Genomic DNA, 21,131 nt, shown 5'->3' with positions numbered 1-21,131 from the left:
ACATGCGGTAGCTCTGCTTGCTAAGAATAGCCGTGTGACCACAGCATCACAAGCGGCGGCTTGGGCTAGCCCATCCGAGTATGTACCCAGGGGTTCGGACAGGATTGTACTTGTGCAGCTAGCCCAAGCTGCTGCCTGTGACGCTGTGGCCACACAGCTAATTTTAGTGCACTAGCTCAAGCAGAGCTAGCGCATGTATGTCTACCTGTGCCGGAAATCACCCTCCCACATACTGTGTAGACATACTCTGAGAAGTACTAAAAAAGGAGTTCTGAACCGTTGAATAAAATGTTAAAAACCTGCTCTGACTTTCTGGGAGGTGCATGCAGAGTGTGACACAAACACTTGTTTGTAAAGTGGGTTGCACACTTGTGGCCTGTGTAAATAAGTCAATAGCAATTAGCTGACATGACCAGTGCTGCTGTCCACAACCAATTGCAGGTGTGATGCCCTCTCTAGTGATTTTATTGAATTTGTTTTTGTACCTCATGCAGCAAAAATGAGAGGTGGATGCATGTGACTGCAAAAGAAAAGGCCAGGTTGTAACTCATTCTGGTGTTTTGTTGTTTGTTTCCCCAGAATGTGAAAATTTTCTGGAAGATGGGCTGAGTGGAGACTGTGCCTCATCGCAGGGTGTCCTGAAAAGAGGAACTGGAAGCGAGTCTGAACTCTTCCCCTTGCCTGGCGATGGGATGGATGACATCGTCTTTGGAAAGGTAGGGCTGTCTCAGAAGGCCAGTTTACTGATCCTAACGACCCTCCCCAGGCAAAACTCCCATTGATTTTGTGGGAGTTCTGCCTATATAACGACTGGTGATTAGGTAACTGGAAATAGATGAAGAGATAGGAAGGACCAGGCCCCTGGTGTACAGCTACAATGATGATCAAGAGGGACATGTTTGCTGTGGTTTTGCACAAAGTTTTATTGATTTCCAGCAGGGTTCATTAAAGGGGATAATTTGATTTTAACTTTCTGCAGATAGATCAAACGCAATCGGGAGAGTTGAAAAAGCACACTTTCTTTCAAGGTCTCTAATAAGGGTTGCACAGAGGCTATGAAATCCAGTGTTACAAACGTTACATTTTTCTCCTACAAACAGAGACCTCCTGCAAAGCACTGAACTTTCCATTGGCCTCCTCTGCACTGTATACTACGGTTTGTTGGAGAATCAGTGTGATTCCATCACTTCAGTGAGAGTATGTTAAAAGGAAGAAAACACTCACTCCGGATACTTAGGGCCAATTGAACAGTGCAGAGTGGCATGGTTACATTGCCAGGCAATAGCAATATAAGTGATAGTAATAGCTCTAGTTGTTGGGTGTTTTTAGTGACAGTGCTTCCAGTTTCCTAAGGGGCCTAAAAGTCCTGAGAGTCATCATTGGCCTGAGGAGGAGGAGGAGGGTGAAAACCAAGATACAAGATCAGACTCTTCAATGAGAGTTGCTTTGTTTCAGAAGTTGCCTTGGGTCTACTGCTTCCTGGACCAGGACAGCCTGGTATAACTTGAGAAGCAGAAACCACCCACCCTCAAATACTTCCAGCTGACCGATTTATAATGTTAAGCTGCTTGCCTTCACCCACTCTACCTGGTGAAAGGATAAGCATAGCAGGTGGCTGAAAGGGCACCTCTGGAAAAAATGCTCCAGAATGAGAAGGCTCACTAGACTCCTGTGAACAACCGTCACAGAAACCTTGGCACAAGCTCTGTGTGTATATGGTGAAGCTTAGAATTCTGCACAGATTATTATTTATCATCTGTAGCCATCCCATGCTTACCTCCTGCTCAGACATGCGTTTCCTATCTTGAGCAACTGGAAGTCGGGGCGATTTTCATGCAAACTTCCAGAGCAATGCATTTAACAAATTGAATTTCTCTTTGGTTAAATCAAGTCAGATGATGGCGAACGTTTTCCAGCACGATGGGAAAGACCACAGCCTGGACTAAGTGATCTCATGTGCTGTAAATGCACTGGAAAGTCACCCTTAGTGAATGTGGCAAGGCGTGGAGCTCACCAGCCTCGCCCTTTCCCATCTCACTCACGAAATGGGGGAGGGGGACTTGCCTCTATACAGGGCTTTCCTTCAGGCAGAGCAGAGCATTGTCTCCAGTTATCTCATTCAGGGAGTTGCATGAGTTACAGAGTTCAGCATTGCTCATTCGTTGAGTCTGATCTTAATAATGGTGTTTGTGGAAGTGGCGGGGAGGAGTTAAAGTAAATAATCGCAAAACGTTTTACATTTCCCCCCACGTTATAAGGTGTGTTTCCCAAAATATAACCACAAAAATGGAGGTTCAAAATGACATAGTAATCCAAAATGGCAGGAGTGTCACAGGGGAAAGAAACGTCAAGGTGTGGGGCCGAGGGAAGTGTGCAAGTAGGGTATATGATTCTTTAATGGCTCCATTACAGTGACAGGGCAAGTACTGAGGAAATTTTCATTTGCAGAATGGAAAGCTCTTATCAAATCAGTGTTCTGAGTCTTTCCCACTATGCGGTGGATTGCATCTAGAGATGGGTAAAACTGGAAAGATTTAGCAATGTAGTTTGAAAGCTTAGTCAAAGCTGAAATGACTTAGTTGACCTCTGCCTTACAAGCACTTTTGTCTCCCCTTTGCTAACCCTCCAAATCTAAACAGAAGGGTTCCCTTTTCCCTGCCTCTCTCCTTCCTGTATGTTTGGCACCTCTTTACTACATTTGTGCCTCCATCCATTGTATATTTATAAATACCAGAAGCTTTCATCAATACTATCAAGCTTTTAGTAGCTTTTTCTGGTTTTCATTTATCTTTTTTTCCCAGGGTCCCAATAAGAGATGGGAAAAATCAGTTTTAAAAAGAAAGTGTTTTTGAACATTCATTCAAATGAGTACTGACCTCAATCAGATGGCATTTGTGGCCCTTTTTGCTCACTTTTCACAAACGTTAGTACCAGCACGTTTTGTCCATAAAAAAGTTTTCAAAATGGAAAGTGCTGTGAATATTGACATATTTCAGAGAAATGATGGTGAAAATATGCATTTACACAAGTATTGATGTTTGAATGGCCATCTTAAAGGGTTTGTGGGTTTGGGAGTCGTCCAGCTCTGGAGCACTGCCAAGATCATGTAACTTAGGTGACCAAAGACACAGCATAAATAGAGAGCTATTCATAGCAAATCATGAGTGGTAGTCACAGCAAATAGTTTATGAATGACCCGTAATGTTCATGTAACCCATTCAGCAAATGATTCTGAATTACAAATGTTATAAAAATCAGAATCTGCTCACTGCCCTGCTTCTTGTCAGGTTTGTACATGAACAGCAAGGAGTTAAATTCATTAAGTATATCCTAGACCACTCTCCCAATTCGAGTCCCAAATGTTGATGAGTTCTGGTTTAGGAATCGAAGACTAATTTGTACAGGGGAGAGAGACTATCAAAATACAGGCAGGTCGTGCTAGACATTCTGTGATGTGCACACCAGTTCTTACGTATCAGGGTCTGTGTTGTTAAATGTATAGGAAATACTGTGGAAAAGGAGCAGGGATTAAAAAAAAATCGAGTGAAAAATCGAGTGGAAAGTGGAGAGACTGAAAAACAAATAGAGTTAATTTCAAAAAGGAGTAAAGAGAGAGAAATCCTAGTGATCAAGCACAGCATATACTGTAGGACATCTTATAGCCTGTCTTTCTTAGAGGTAGTGAGGTAGTTCTGGCCCTAGTAACTAGCACAGGCTTCCCTTTATCCAGGTCAATATTGTTTTAATTGAATTGTGGTGGAGTGTGGGGAAGAGAAATAGATTTCAACTGTGGAAGAAAAAAGTTTGTAAACTACTTGTGTGAACAACAACAACAAAACCCAAACAAACCAAAAAGCATGTGAGAGTCTCAAAACCTCGAGCACACTGATTTTGACCATTCCTTATTATTATCATTATTATTACTATTATTGTAAAGTTCCTGTTTCTCCTTTGGATGGAGTTACACTTGAACTGCTTGCTGCAGCAGCTGTTTGCTGTATGAAACATCCATTCTTCATAGCAAGAGTTACTATACAAATACTCAGTGAAGTGAAAGATAGCACTGGCTGGAAATCCAATATTAGTTGTTTAATATAGTCAGGAAACTGTAGGCAGAGCAGTCCCATGGCTATACGGAGCCTCTTGTGAATATCAGAAATTCTTGTAGCCTCCACAAGATTGTTAACGTTTCATCCATTTTAAGCCCTGCTTCTGTTCAGGGGCTCCAGAGGCTTGAGGTCCTCTGAGCAGTCAATCTCTGCGAGATGCCTGGGACTGCATCTGACTATAGGGGTGTGTGTGTGTGTATATATATGTTCTCATTACTATGTTTTTTACCCATCTCCCATATTGTTCTGATTGGCACATGCAGGGTTGAGCATCACGTGCCAAAGAAACAAGAGCTCCTCAGTTAGAGGCCCTATCATCAAAGCACGACTTGTTTCTTCAGATTCTTTGCAGTTGCTGGCATCTGAGAGTCATTTACACAATGAGCCCTAAGACTCCAGCAAAATGTCAGGCTCTATTCCAGTGTTTATTCCCATAGCCTAGTCATCCTCCTCCTCCTTCTCTAGAGAGCTATCTGTGCAGTAGGCAGATATTGCAACATTCTCTTCTGTGAATGATTAATGCTGTCTAAGGTTATTTCCTGTCTTCTGTGTAACTCTATCTTCCTGGGGCATAACTAGTATTGCTTGCTCATCTTAGCTTTTAAGCTCCCATTGACACTTAAAGTCACCATGCAGCTTGTGAACCTGCCCTTGCAGATATTATTAAAGAGATTACCTCTGTGAGCCAGAGGTCACACCGGAGACTGTATTCCTTATCTTTTTGAGCCACCGAGCAGTCTTACAATTTAAGCTGTGGTACACTGCCTACAGCTGGAAAAGGAAGAGAAATCCTATGGAGTATTTCCTAAAGCTTTCAATCTTGCACATAGTCGGGCAGTAGATAGAGAGTCGGTGATATATAGAGATATACAATGATCATTTTCATGAGTGGACAGCTTGGCCTTCACTTCCCAAAATGCTAATATGATTTAGGATTCTCCCAAAGACTTCCTCATGGGTGATGGCCCCATCTCACTAATTTTTTTACCTTCATCTATGATCTTTCTTTTCCCCAGAAGCTTCCACACTCCCCTGAACAACAGCATAAAAGAAACAAAGGAAACTGTTTGTTTCTCATTTTAATGTTAAGACCCTCCCACTTTTTGGCACATATTAAGACCATGTGACATTCTGTGGTTTTAAAATTCCCATCACATTAATTAATCTGCCTTCCTTAAAGTTCCCAGGAGCTAGCATATGATGATGTGGGGTTTCGGTTGTTTTTTTAATTAGCTAACACCTGGGAGCCATGGTCATACCTAGTTTAGTAATCACCCCCAACACTGGGTCATCAGAAGGGTTAGAATTGAGTACCTAAGTTCATTAGCTGGAAGGAATAGTAAGCAGTTGTGATCTGTGGACCTGCCGGCACAGTTTACAAGTTCCATTAACACAGATTTTTTTTTTAATCTACTGTGATGGCAAATTGCTAAATTTAAAAAAAAAAAAAAAAAAACTCTGTGTAGTGGTGATGATGAATAGCTTATGACTATCAGGCCTTGTGATATTGAGAGGTTCCAGTCTTGTGTTGTGGGTTTTGCTTTCTGTAATTTGCATCATTATCTAGGGAATTTACATGCAACTGATAAGTGGGGCTAAAAGAGGATGTTTTGTTAATGGAGTGGAGGGACATTTTCTGCATTCCAGGTTTTGAAATCTTGTACAGGTTTTTCCAACATGATGATTCCCATCTACAGATACAATCTCCTGTGCTGCACCATTTTTGTTTTTAAGTTATCATTGTTATTCCTAATGCAGCTTTTAATGGTTTTCTAATTAGCTATGCAAATTAGGGAGAGCAGACATGATGGGTCTAGCTAGCCATAGCCTGAAATATGCAATATTTCCTGGGAGATTTAACATCTTATTTACTTAAATTAATAAATCTCCATTATAATATTTGATTGAAAAGTACAGGTGCCAAGCTACACTTTCATTGTGAATCAGAGATGCCCTTTTACATTGATTGGGAATCCTGAAATAAAAACTAGTGTGTATAATTCAGTGCTCAAGAGCAATTCTGCAATTGCAGATCAATATGTGCAGCCCAGAGTCCTTGAGCATTATGATGATAATAATTCCGATACAGCATTTTTCATTTATAAATTTCAAAACATTTTACAGAGGAGGGTCAGTATCATTATCACCATTTTACAGATGGAGAAACTGAGACTCAGGGAGGTGAAGTGTCTTGTTCAAGATCGCCCATTGGCAGAGCTGGGAATAGAATCCAAGTTTCCTGTGTCCCACTCTGGTGCTGTATCCACTAGGCCACACTGTGTGCCTGTTAGTCTTGACTCTTTAAAATGCTTTGTCTTACAGGAAGGGAGTGTCTTTTTTTAAAATAGGAAATCAGTGTTATTTAGGAGAACTTTTTCTGAAGAACAGGAGGGATATTAGAGTCATGACTGTACACTGGAGGCTCGAGCAACTCGCACCTTGTTTTTTTTTTAACTAAACCAGTCCAAGAGATGAAGGCAAAACCATAAATGAACCAAATGTATAATTATAATTATAATTTTTAAATTATATTTTGATTCTATCCAGCTGTAATTTAAGAAACAAGCAAGCGCATCTATGAGGGAAAGTAATTCTGATTTTTTTTTTAAATAGGGATGTTTTTTTTTTAGTAAATTATTTCCATTTGGAAAATAAAAATCCCTTTGCCTGTTTTGGAGTTAGGCAGCAAAACACAGTAATTTGGCAATTTTGCACTACATCCATTCCATTTGCATCCAGGATTAATGTCCTTTAACTAACTGCACCCTTCTGGTGGTCAGCCAGGATGCAATCTTCCTGCCCTTCAGGGACTCTGCCTTAATTATGACAACAGCTTCCTGTGACCTGGAAAAGAGAAACAAACTATTTCCTTCTCTAATAAAGTATTGTTCTCATCATGACTACTAAGTAATTTGTCTGGATTTAGGCAGTTCAATAAACTGTCATCATGACATGCAAATGCCAAGCTATCATCAATGATGTAAAAAAAAAAAAAAATCTGTAACTTTATAAGGCTGCTTCTCCAGTTTTCTTATGTTTTTGTTTTGTTTTACCCTAAACCTCATTTAAAAAATATACTGTAATATACTTTTTTCTAACACTAATTTTGTCACTGGAGTATATTTACAGAAAAATTATCTTTCATGGCCGATATTCCTTATCATGACACACAGATCATTGAATTATTTCAACCAAAAATATATACTTACAATGGGGCGGGGGGAGTATTACTCATGCAGTCTACTCTGTGGATATTGGTTTTTGATGGATGTGATTGTGGGAAAGAATGTGGAAGCATTTCTTTAATACGTGTCTTAAAAAATGTATCTTGTACTTATTAAACTGATATGAGAAGCAGGGCTAATGCCCACCAAACTTGGCAGTAAGGTTTCTCTTTAAATTATGAAGTATTTTACCAACGACTGTTTTCAAACACCTCATACTCCCTTTTTAATTGCCATAGGAGCTTTTAGGTGATATTTTTGTTCTAGTACAAACGCAGAACAGAAACATGCAGACTCTGGAGTGGTCTAATTGACTGATTTTTGAAGAGCCCACGATGTTGGACTTTGAGGTGCCCCATAGTGGGAATGTGGTAACAGCATTTGTGTTCACGTTCATTACTGTTGTCTCTTGCATTTGTAAAGGCACATCTCTCGTCTGACAATTGAATTTGGTATTCTGTTATCTTTTTGCAAATGAGATTTGACGGACTGCAGCTCCCCGAATGCTCAGTTCCTGTTGAGTATCAGTGAACCTGCTAGTTGAAGACCGCGACAAAGCGTCCTGTGGCACCTTATAGAATAACAGATGTATTGGAGTATAAGCTTTCGTGGGTGAATACCCACTTCGTCAGTCTATAAGGTGCCACAGGACTCATTGTCGCTTTTTACAGATCCAGACTAACACAGCTACCCCTCTGATAGTTGAAGACAGTTAGCCACTGTGGCTTTGGTGAATAGTCCATTATATACAACTGGATGGATCATTCGGAATATTATTATTTTAAATGATACGGTGCAGGACTCTGCAGGAATATACATTGAAACTTCCCACATTGGCCTTGAGTCTGAAAGTGATGTCATCAACATGCTTGTGTTTTTTATACTAGCCATCGGGAACACAGGATAATCATAGACTCACTTTAGGATGTATTGTCAGAATGTGGCCGATAGCCGAATAGAGCTAGCTGGGGTTCCACTTACTGCTTTTGGAGCAAACTAAACTCAAGATTACAGTCTGAATAAAGACCCGTCCCACAAGGTGGCCAATCCTGTGGAACAGTATTTTTCAATTATAGTTGGATTTGACAAATGCTGAAACTCCTGACATTAACTTTTTGATAAATGGAAGGTGGTTGGGGGAGGGGTCTAATCATTTTGTGTGTGTTTGTTTTATGCTACTGACTAATGTTCAGTTTGTGCTGTATGGTGCAGTGGAACAGTGTGTTAGCCTTTTTGCTGTAATGACTGGAAGCTACAAATCTGGTTCAGCTCACACAAAGAGGACTGAGTTTGCGGACTGAAGTCATATGACCTAGCAATCATCTGTGCCCATCATTTAAACGACATAAGTATATGGCAAGCTTACAAATCTTTGCCTGGCAAAAGGCTTTAGGACTGGAAATGCAGGAGAAGCTACATTGTAGGGTTACGGTGCATTGACAGAACTGTGAGAAGGACATTAATAGAATAGCAGGAAGTGCTGTAGTGTCAGGATTGGATTGCGTTGGCAGAACTGAGTAGGGAGCCCAACTTTACAGTAGCAGGATGAGTTATTGGGTAGGATAAGACAAGGGAGCAAAGTTGTAGAGGGTGACTTGTGCAAATAAGAAGGAACAGGCCTAGCTTTTGTGATGACTGGCTCTGGCCAGAGCTGTCAGTTGAGATCTCTCTTGGCTAAGGTTCATGTTTTTACTTTTGCTGTAACAGCCTGAAGAGGAACAGTCTGCTTGCGATGTCACCAGTTCCAGCTCATCGGCAGACGACACAGTCTCTTTGGAGAGGAATTCCTCTCTTGGGAGTGACATATCCCTTCCACATGCTCTAAACCTCAACAGGCCTAAGGAGAGGCACACTCTGGATGGAAACGGCATTGACATGGGAGCCGCAGGGGGACGGGAGAGTGAACTTGGTGGCTCGGGCGAGATGGAAGAAGAGATGGACAGTATTACAGAAGTGCCTACCCACTCCTCTGTCTTAAGAAACTCCATGCGACCACTGTCACCATTCCGACGGCACAGCTGGGGGCCGGGGAAGAATGCTGCCAATGAGGCAGAAATCAATCACAGGAGGTGAGTGAAAAAGGCTGTTTAAAGCTGTTTACACGCACATAAGCACATGCATGTGGGCTTTGCGACTGGCATTTGAAGGATGTGCAAAAACACGGAAAAGTGAGGTCATTCCATGAACTCTGAGGAGAGAAAGAGAGAGAACCACTTACTACAAAAACAAACAAACTAATCTTCCTGGTTTTAATTACATGTTGAATTAAAAGTACTTTATGTCTACAATATATTTTAGCTTTTCAGAGGACTTAGGTCCTTATCTAAAGCCCATTGAAGTGAATGGAAACACCTTGGACCAGTTCTTAATGTAAATTATCACCACCTGTTCCTATGCAGAGGGTTTTGCTAAAGGAAAGGTTATCTGAGTTAAATCTAGGTGACCACAGAATAAACACAGCCACTATAAATCAGTAGCGTTCTCACATTAAGGTGTTGTGTGGGCTGTAAGCCTTTAGTCTTGGGACTGGGGTGGATGGGTTCCAATTTGACTCCTGATAGAATTGCAGTATTGAATGAAGTGGACAGACCCTATACACCCTATGCCTAGGATGTTCTTCCAGTTTCCCCCTCTGCTCTCTCTCCTTTCAGAAAAGACTAGGGAACACCACAAAGGCAAGGCTTGCCATGTACCTCTTTACATCAACTACTGTGAAAAGAAATAATGTTGTTTTCCAGAACCACTCTTCCCTTGATCTCCAGTTGCAGAAAAATTCCACCCATAAAGTAACTGATTAGGAGTAAGCCCTCTGCATTCTGAGTAACTATCAAGTTCTCTGACTCCCTTTGTACCCAGCATGTTCTTACGCACATCAGCCTTTCTTCATTTGCACCGCACAAAAGTTACTCTAGTTTTACATAGTCATTTAAGATCCTGGTCCTGTTGAAACCAAGTGAGTTTGGCCGTTGATTTAAATAGGACCAACATCCCTTTAGAGCCAGGGTGGTCAAAGTTTGTTCCCTAAGTCACATATATTGTATACCACTCTCATCTGCAATATGGATGTGTGGCTTGTTGAAGACTGCAGGTCCATCAGGAGTCAAATTGGAACACATCCAGTTGACTGCTGGGAGTTGTTGTTTTCATGGGTCACAGCTCCGTATTAACAAGTAACATGGCCAGAGTCGTCTGCATTATATTAAAACCAATAGTTGTCCTTTGGTTCCTGGTAAATTGCCAGAGGGCAGAGTTTGGTGACCCCAATTTAGAGATATTAGTCACCCTTTAATGCATGTGCATAAATCCCCTTGACATTTCTAGATGTTATTTTCATGCACTGAAGAGAAATTATAGATCCTTAAATTATAAGTTTTATTTCCTCTAAAGCTAAACTTGAGAAACCATTCGGTACTCGGAAAGTAATATGCATTGTTTGTTTTGTTACATGACTTTGTCACCCCTTTCTGGACTTCTTTGCAGGTCCCGGGATGACACACAAATAAATAAAATCACACCGATATTTTAAAACCGCAAGAGAGGCAACTTCAGAGATCAAAGCCAGTTTATGACAGACTGAGTCTATAAGCTCATAAATTAATTTAGAAAGATTTATTTTTTATGTACTGATCTTATTATGTAAGGATTTCTGAGGGTAATAAACTCTGCATATTTGGCAATTACAGCTAATGCTAAGCAGATGGAGTTAAAAACTTCTGAATCAGAGGTTGGATGGCACAGGTTGGATGTTTGTGACATGGGAAAATATTCCTACTGTAAATGATATATTCTTTTTTAAGTAAAGAAACAGAGAAATTATTTTCATATTTTCACGTACACAGCCACCAATAGACAAGGATGTACATCTGGCTGAAAGGTGATTTGCAAAGGCAAAACCAGTTGAGGTTTTGCACCTTTTTGCTTATTTATGATGCATAAAGGCCTGGAAATTAAGTTTTATTCAAACCCAAATCTCTATATGGTTGATTGTTTTTTGCTAATAACTATTTAACTAGAATATTTTTGTTGGGATTTAACTCCTCCATCCCTTCAGTTAAGGGCTGAGGGCCTGATCCAATTCCATTCAAGTCAAAGGTAGTCTTTCCATTGACTACAATGAAAGCTGGACCAGGCCCTGAGAGAGCTGCCCATGTGAGACTCTACCCTACCCCATAGGTCCTATAGCAAAAGCAGGGAATAACAGATTTGATATTCTCTATATTTCTATGGTAAAAAAATTAGTGGAGCATAATCTTTTTATTAAAAAGAAGAAAAAGACAAAACCTGTTGAGCATCTTAAATATCTTTTAAATATGGCTTTTAAACCATTTTTTTCCTTTATAAATCTCATGAAGAATACTTATAAGGCTCCAATGGAGCATGCTTATCCTTGGTAATTCTTAGAGTTCATACTGAGTTTTATACATCTCACATGGGGTGGATTGCAGCTCATATAGACATACTCTGCTAACGTACCTAGTTATTTGGCTCAGGTACAGGTACTGGAGCAGTACAGGGTTCATGGTGGACTGTGCAAGGCCACTTGGAACCCAGGGCTAGCCCACACTGGAATCGTGCTACCATGCGTCACTGCTCCTGTGTCCAAGTTAGCTGGATTATAGCTGGCTCGAGGATGTCTCTGTGAACTGCAGTCGCGCACCATGTTTTCAGCATTGCCATGCCTTTAGATTGCCACTAGTTGCCATGTTTTTAATGCCCTTTTGAAGGAAAGAAAAAAATAGATTTTTCACTGATGGTCCTTTAGACTTCGTCTACACTACCACATAGAGCTGTTGCCAGTGAGGGTTGCTAACAATGCCTGCTGTTGAACTGGCACTGACTAGTTTGTCCTTGTCTACACATACAGCCGACCCGTGACTGGCACCTGCTTATATGCAACCATTGTCAGTGGCCATTATACTTTGTTCGGTAACAAGGCCTTACTGTGAAATAGAGGGAGAAAGATAACTTCATAGAAGACACATTTCTCCCTTAAGTGCTATAGTTTTTATACTCCCCTTTTCATTCCTTCCTTCTGCTGTTTGTTTTTTGGGGGGGAAGGACGGGTGGGAGGAATGGGTGTTTTCCCTTCAGCTGTCATTTGTTCATTTTGTTCCATTCTCATCTCTGACCGCTTTCCATGATTCATTTTCAGTTCAATGCGAGTTCTGGGGGATGGTATAAGGAAGCCTCCCATTCATAGGAGAAGGTACAGAGCCAACTAACTTGACTAACCATTTTGCATTTGAATGTCTACTAACTTCATACTCTCATATTAGTTCATCCAGTTTAGATTCAGTACTTCTTGGAACATGTGTCTTATACGGAGACACGCATCCGATTTCATCGCTCTCACCCTTAGCCTGACACAGCCCGGTTTTTACAACCTTCAGTGCAAGCTTGCAAAGTCATTCTTTCTAGGGCTTTTAGTTGATGGGGTGGGTTGAAGGATATTGGACATTGCGGATTGGAAGCATCCAACAAAATAATATATTTAGGACTGGAGGTTGAATTTAAATGGGCAAGGAATTGTTTATTTGTCTGTTCGCCTTAATTCTTGTTTAAAATGTATCAAAATCCCTAGATCTCCAGGATAGGCATGTAGGAACATATTTGCAAATAGTACAGAGGATACATAATACACTTGGTATACCTGCAGCAGCTGATTTGCTTTAATTTGAACTTTATGGGGTTTTTTTTTAACCCTGCCTCTTAAAAGCTGGAAAATAAGCATGATTTTCAAACCAGTTTTTGTCCCTTTCTATCTGGCAAACATTTATGATTTCTTATCCTCCCCATACATATTTATTTATATATAAATAAAATAAGGATAAGGCAAACTTACCCCTATTTTATTGTTGAAGCATCAGCATGATTAATTTATGTGAGCAGCAATGTTTATAGCTCAGGAAAGAGATTTTTTAAAAAAAACCTGAATGCTGGTTCTACAGAAACACTACGTAGACCCTACGAAAATAGTTGCTGCTATTACTGTTAGAATTCTTGGAGGTGCAGTAGAGGATCCTTCCTTCGCCCTCCATGGCCCCGGTTTTATGGGGAGTTTTGTTGTTGTTTTTGACCTTGTCCTCCCTGCCCCACCCCAGACCCATTAATTCCTTTGACGTACCCACTTCTCTGAAATTTTACTTATGATTGTGTCATTGTTGTGTCATTGTTTTGACTGGAGAGACTAAGTACCTGCTACGTTGGTTCACTTCATGTGCCATGACACTCATTCTGCTACTGCCACAGAACATGGATCTCTTGTGGATAGTTGTTTCCTAAGGCCTTGTCTATAGTAAAGGGGTTCAGCAAAATATTCCCACTAGTGGTATAACTGATTCAGTTGCACCAGTGAGAATTTTTTTTTCTACATGATCTTTGGCAGTAAACACAGCTCCTGGTTTTCTTCCTAGTTGTGTAGAGTGAAGCGTTAGCCCTTGACAAGCCTTTGACACGGCCGTTGACCTTGACTCTCAACTCCACAGAAGCATGCGCTCTCACACCTGGCTGTAACATGCAAAAACCTAAATTCTCAAGCACGGCCTCAAGGAATTAGTGTTCTATGTGCCTTCTACGGTGTCTTCCTTTACAGTGCAACACAGACTGCACAGGCCTCAGTGAAGTACTTAGCATCTCCAATTTTGATATTATAGCCTCTGAGAAGAGCAAGTGAAAGGGGAAATAGTGATATTTCCTCTGTGCTTCCCCCTGAGGCTCTCAATCCAGTATCTTCATGCGTGCTCACACCTACTGATATCCTTATTACCTTCATTAATATACTAGACTTCAGGTTATTGTTACGCCCACCCTTAATGAAACGCTATGGACTCCATTCGGCTCAGACTCCACACTGCTCTGTACTTTGTAAGGTGGCATGCAAGGATTGCCTTGTGAGCATATGCATGCTAACTGCTTTTTACCAGCTGCACAGTGATAGTCACCTGACTTCTACAGAGGAGCTTGGGGTCCTTATGCTAATCGTAAAGAGAATGTGTCTCAAGTTGGCCACTTAATATCACTACTTACCTTTGCAATTTAGGTCAGATTCTTTAGTCAATGTACTCTCATTCTATCTCTTTACCACTGCCCCAGCCTTTTTGATACCCTACAAGCGAGTGCTGGAGAGGGGACAATGGCACAGCCTCAAACTAATTCCAGTCTGTAGCTGGTCACACAAATGGCTCTTCCCTCTTCTCCCTCCACCCTCCTCCCCAGTCTTCTGCCAAGGGTTTGTATATATCTTGTATGACGGGCCACTGTCTTCACTTTTGCATGGTGTTGCCAATAGACTGTGGGTGGCTCACCAGCAGGATTAGAATTCTATATGTCTGTGTTTTCCACAGCTCTTGCCAAGAATTTTTATTCCTCTCTGGGACCTTCTGCCATTTCCTCCAAGCCTCCTACTCCTTCATCTCTCAATTATAGAGTTTCTGCCCCGCAGTTTTGTAGTCACACTATAAAATTAATATAGTTAAGAAATATATGTATGTAGAGAGAGATTATATATATATATATATATATATATATATATATATATATATATATACCCAGATCTACAGAACTGTCAGCTGTAGGTCAGTTTTCATGGTGAAGGAAATTGGATACACTCTCCTTCCCCACCTCACCCCCATAATACACACACAACTGCATGAGTGTGTTGAACCGTTGTCTTAAGGGACACACAGGTCACCTAAGGCTGTCAGCAGACTCTGAAGGTGAGAGCAGCCGTGGAGTTGTAAATGATGCGAGTTATTCATAGTATAGCAGGACACTGACTCCCTTTGTGACCTTGAGCAAGTGTCTGATCCCCTTTGTTTCAGATTCTCCATCTGTAAAATGGAGATACTTCCTTACCCTGCGGTGGTTTACTTAGCTGCTGATTACAAATGCACTTTAAAGGTTGTGCACGTTACAGCAAGGTGATTGTTCATAATGGATATTGATGTTAATATTCTGGAAGCAATCAGAAAAGATCTTCTATATATCTGATGGCCTGCCAAGCACCGGAGCTTCACTAACAGATGCATCATGGCTAGGACCCTAACAAATTCACGGTCCATTTTGGTCAATTTCACGGTCATAGGATTTTTAAAATTGTAAATTTCATGATTTCAACTATTTAAATCTGAAATTTCACGGTATTTTAATTGTGGGGTGGGTGGGTCGCAAGGCGGCGCTGTCTTCAGAGCTGGGCAGCTGGAGCACGGCAGCGCCACGCTGGCTGGGAGTCCAGCTCTGAAGGCAGAGCCACCGCCAGCAGCAGTGCAGAAGTAAGGTCCCCTTTAAGCACCACAGCTGAATAGAAAATCAGTTTCTCTGAGCTCGAAGAGTCTGCAATTGGGCTCCGTTGGGCATATTTGTAGGGCCAAATTTAACTATGTAAATTCTAACTCACAAAGAAATAATAATTGAAACCATTGTTTAAAATGAGAACCAAAGAAATTGTCACTGTGTTTTGAAATTCTAATGGTTTTACATGCAAGATGGAGACTGTTTGGTTCTTGGCACTGGTATTTTGACAAGAGAAACTTTCATTTCACGGTCCCTGATTCGGATTAATCCTAGATTCATTGTGAACTAAAAAGCAAGACGCATTGCCTAGTGGTTACAGCACAGAACTTGGAGTCAGGAGAGCTGTAGTTTCTGTTCAGGCACTGACATTGACTTGCTGTGCAACCTTGATCGGATCACTTATTCTCCTCTTCATTCTTCCCCATCTGTAAAATGAGGTTAATATGCTTACCTGATGTGGGGGGAGCTTAATCCATTCAATGGTTGTGATGCATTTTTCAGATCCTTGGATGTAAGGTGCCATAGTAGTGCTGATTACTGTTGTTGTTAATAGACCTGTTACCTCATGGCCATTTGCTTTATGTGAAATTGGCCTTTGTGGGTCTCAATCCCATTCTCTCTCTATAAAATGCTATGGCTTGGCTTGACTGGGTTGCATATGCCAATTAAATGAATAAAAAGTTCCCTCACAGCTGGTACAGATTTTCACCCAAGGCTGTGAGCTCCCCTGTCAGCTCCAGTTCAGTATTGGCACCCATTGGTGGAAGCAGTTCGAGGGAAGCTTGCACTGTTCCACTACCTGTAACATCCCTGTTCTGTGGTAACTAACAGGACTTTAGTGTCCTAGGACTGCCAATCTGGTACCTTTCACTCACCATTAATTAACATACAATGCAAAAATCTTTCTAAAATTAAATAAGTTTAACCGAGTCCTGAAACATTCCCTTTCTGTGACAATCCAATAACTGCAGCCCTTTTCCTTTCTCTGCCTTTGATATCCTCAGTTTGAGCTGGTGTCCCTCTGGCGTACAGTACATTACCATGGGTGCTGACTTTAATTGTAGAAGGTATGGTATAAATAAATGTGCAGCAGCTGAGGGGCATTGCAAACACAGTGTTGTCAGCTCTTTGTGTGGTAGTCTGTTTCTCTGTTGCTCTGGCTGGAATGTGCTTGTGTCTGTTTGCTTTGTCTGTTTTCCCCCCCCCCCCGTCACATTTGGTGTTGGGTCCTCCAAAGACTGAAGTACAGGTGAAGGTGTTGGTTAGTCTCTGCTAGTCTTGAGTGTCAGAGAAGCTGCATTATTCACCTGGAGCTGCTTTTTTTCTGTGATGATTTTTAGGCACATCTTTCCATACAATCAGAGCAATGAAAGTGACAGCAAAAGAATCTAAGCCAGAGTTAATGAGAGACAGCAGGGGTCGGCAACGTTCGGCACGCGGCTCGCCAGGGTAAGCACCCTGGGGGGCCGGGCCAGTTTTATTTACCTGCTGACGCGGCAGGTTCGGCCGATCGCTGCCCCCACTGGCCGCGGTTTGCCGTCCCGGGCCAATGGGGGCGGCGAGAAGCCGCGGCCAGCACATCGCTCACCCACGCCGCTTCTCGCCGCCCCCATTGGCCTGGGATGGCGAACTGCGGCCAGTGGGGGCCGCGATCAGCCGAACCTGCCGCGTCAGCAGGTAAATAAAACTGGCCCGGCCCCCCAGGGTGCTTAACCTGGCGAGCCGCGTGCCGAACGTTGCCAACCCCTGAGATACAGTTATGTTTTCCTCCATTCTGACTGATATTTTGTAGGCATTTACATTCATACAGACTGCTTCTAGTACAATGAGAGTTTTTTGCTCTCTCTTGAGCAGAGAAGCTAGTCATTTAAACCTCTCTAGAACAAAATCTGATAACCACAGATTTGGTTTTCCCAGGCACTTAAAACTTGCGTGTCCTGTAGAAAGTCCAGAGTCAGAATTAATTATCACAGGTGAGATCCTCAACGGAGGTACATTGGCAAAGCTGAAGATCTGGACCCAGATTTATTTTTGCCTCAACAGTTAAAGGATAGAATTTCCAACTGTATTTTCTGGAGGCTAGATAACTCTGAAGTTTGGAATACAGATCATTTATTTTAGAACACTGATTTAAATGTGATCCAAATACAGTAGGTAAAAACCACAGAGCATTATCAACTGATGACTATTTGATGGCATGTCTGAAGAGAGTTGCTGTTCTGAGCCCAGTTATTAGAGGATAGATGTCAAGATCACAGCAAACTACCAGCGTGATTTTGGGCTGCAAGAATAAAAGCCTGTCCTCCCTAGATAATAGGAGTGGGACAGATTTCCCCTTGCAGATGTTTGGGAGTAAATTTTACAATGCATGCTATAGCTAAATACAATGCAATTAAAGGCTTTTGTGAATTGATAAAATTGCAAATTCTGTGATTTGTCTGCCTCTCGTTTACTAACTTGAAAAAAATCTTTGGAAGACGGATGTCTGTCTCTTCTAATTTAAGATTTACTTCAGCTTTTGCTTTCGAGATGATACATGTTTGTCAACCATCAGCTCCTCCAGCGATATGTAGAATACTAGTATCCATTTGGTGTCTACGTGGATTTAAATCTCCACTGTACATTACAAAGTATTTTATTTTCCCTTTTAACACGTTTTGAATGTTAACTCAATAGTGAGTTAGATTTCATGATTAACCTTGAGTCCAAGTGTGTTGTACATATTAAATGTTTTCTGTAAAACACTTGCCCCTTATCCAACCACAGCAATTTGTCAGATAATATACGATGCATAGAGAGGACAATCAAAATAACATAAAAGTGTCACTGTAATTGACATTTTGTCTTCAGGTACTCACAGGCCATTCAATAGCAATTGATTCAACTCCAAAGTTTGAAAAAAAGAAGTATTTGAAATGCTAAGGTTATATAGCAGGATCCTATCCGAAAGATGTCAGGAGGTGCACTGGGACTAATTTGTTCATCTTTCACCTTTAGAAAGAGGGGTTGAAATCCTCATTCATGTCAAAAATGAAAATGTGTGTATTGGTGTCATCTTTAGTTCCTACTGTATATTGGACCATAACAAAAGCCACCTTTCTCAAGGAAGGCCCTGGATCAGAATAGCAGCGTTTGCCGCACATGAGAATTGAGCTTCAGTGATAGAGCTATGTTGGGGATCTAAGACTGGCATAGTTGGGGGCACTGCAGGTCAGGAATGAGGTGACTCTACAGATCTGTAGGGTGACCCAGGCCTGGAATTGCAAGGGATGCTGCAGGTCAGCATTGAGGTGCTGAATACAGTGCTTTTGATAGGACGGTGAGGCTGGGACGATAATGTAATGTGTGGCAGCAGGGAAGGGAGGGAGGTTGGTGTTGCCAGTGAGAATTGAGCTACGCTAGCGTGGCTCTTCGTAGGGAAAACTTGCATATCAGCAGCCGTCACTGTGGCTGAGTCTGGCCAACTCTTTCATAAGCACCAATGTTGCAGACAAATGCTTTTTGCTTTGTTTTAAGTGATCGTGTCTGGCTCAGTTGGATAACCTAGCTGCAGAGGCAAACGCTGAAATGTGATTCATTGGCCGATGGAGACAGCACTTATTTAATACTTAGATTTTGGCACTAATACCCTGCTTTCTGCCAAAGCCTTGTACAGTGGCAAATGCTAAGCAGCATCAAGGAACATCTCTGCGAAGAAGAGTTGTACACATTCAATATATTGCTGTCTATAAACCAATGGCTTCATAGCTGTGGGAGGGTATAGAACATCTGAGCATAGAACTTCTGTTCAGGGGCAAATAGCATCAGGATATACCAGCTATGTCTAACTTAAATTGAGCTGCATCCAGTATATCATTTGAAGCTGAGAGAATAGAATGAGTTGGAAATAAGCACACCTAAGAAAGCTCCCGGTTTTTCTTTTGCACTGTTCAAGAGAGTGAGAAGGAGTCCAATAACACAGAAATGTATTGGTCCATTATTCTCACACAACCATTTGCCTGAGTGTACCAAGATACTGCTGTCTGCAGTGAACGCGACAAGCTGCTACCTGCAGTAGGTCACGTATATTACTCAAGGAAGTAACACAAACTGAGGGAATAATATACGTTTCACTCCACGGTGAATGTCGAGGTTGCATCCTTTTTGAATTAGAACGTGTCTCATGCACACAGTTCAGGCGCCACATTGTATGTTAAAGCATTAAGAATTTTCAGGGTCTAACCTCTCTGATTTTTCTTCAGTTACAGCCTAGAAGGCCTTGCAGGAGACTCCGATGATAATAAGAAGCCCTCCTCAAATTTAGAGACTTCCTCTTTGAGTTCCAAAGACCTCAGGCGAAGTCCACTTGCTAGTGACGAACGTGGCTCCTTGGTCTCACTCACTGAAGAGGAAGTAGAATCTGAGCAGGGGGAAATCAGAGGCTTTGACCGTCAGGTAAAGCTGTACTTTTCTTATTGTTGGGTTTTCACAAAACTCTAAATCAAAGGCTCCAAAACTTTGCCCAAGTGAGGGTCCTCTTTGCATGCATAATACAGAGACATTCTCATCTTTAATATAGATATGTGCCTGGCAAAGACTAAAAGATGCATCACTCCGACTTGATCAAAGCGACCTTGCTACTCAGCCATAAAGGCAGCATGGTTAGACTGTAGGACAGGGAACAAGTAACTCCTGAGTTTTCTGCTACGGACTGGATGGTCTTGGAAAAATCACTTTGCTTCGTATAATGGAGTTAATAACACTTCTCCTAGAGAGATGTTATGAGGCTTAGAAAAATGAATGTTTGTGTGGCACTCTGAAGATGTGAAGCATATATAAGTACTAAGTATTATTTTATCTGTTAAGTTTTTTAGGTTTATACCCATAAGAAAATGAGGACCTTTCTCTTTCACAATAACCTGTATTCTGATTTTTTTAATGTTCTCATCCTACTGTTACAAGCAGCAACTAAATGCAATATAACAAATGGAGAATTATGCAAATTTAGGTTCACCTTCTTGGAGATTTAACCAGGAGAGATGGGCCTGTGTTTTGTGGACATGTATCTTCAATCTGTTTTATTAAAAAGGCAAATATATTAAATGCATTGAATATCTGAAAGCCACACTTCCACCATAATACAGTAACTCCTCACTTAACGTTGTAGTTATGTTCCTGAAAAATGCAACTTTAAGTGAAACGATGTTAAACAAATCCAATTTTCCCATAAGATTTAATGTAAATACAGGGGGTTAGGTTCCAAGGAAATTTTTTTAGGGCAGACAAAAGGCATTATATACTGTACAGTACTGTACTGTGGTTGGGAAGTGCCCCTGGCTTATCCCACACAGGCACAGCCTGCTGCAGGCAAGGATGCTAGGAAGCACCTTCGCAGCAGCAGCAGCTTCCCTGGAGAAGAACAGGCACCAACTTGGCCCGGGGGATGCTCCAAGGCCCTCCTCTTCCCATCCCCGCTCCACTCCAGGCCCACCTCTTCCCATCCCCGCTCCACTCCAGGCCCACCTCT

At 41.6% G+C, this 21,131-nt stretch overlaps 1 protein-coding gene across 1 annotated transcript in view; it reads left to right on the top strand.

Moving 5' to 3' along the window:
- AKAP13 (A-kinase anchoring protein 13) overlaps positions 1-21,131 on the top strand; it is a 108,346-nt gene that overhangs the window by 20,570 nt on the left and 66,645 nt on the right. The window contains exons 3-5 of the mRNA XM_026648462.2: positions 573-716; positions 9,041-9,402; positions 19,867-20,059. Of these exons, the coding sequence (XP_026504247.1) occupies positions 573-716; positions 9,041-9,402; positions 19,867-20,059 (699 nt within the window). The remainder of the gene's footprint in view (positions 1-572; positions 717-9,040; positions 9,403-19,866; positions 20,060-21,131) is intronic.

The sequence above is a fragment of the Terrapene carolina genome, unplaced genomic scaffold (genome assembly GCF_002925995.2).
Source record: "Terrapene carolina triunguis isolate 2854851 unplaced genomic scaffold, T_m_triunguis-2.0 Scaffold67, whole genome shotgun sequence".
Lineage (NCBI taxonomy): Eukaryota > Metazoa > Chordata > Testudines > Emydidae > Terrapene > Terrapene triunguis.
Note: the sequence above shows the minus strand (reverse complement) of the source record. Positions and strands in the feature narration are given on the sequence as shown.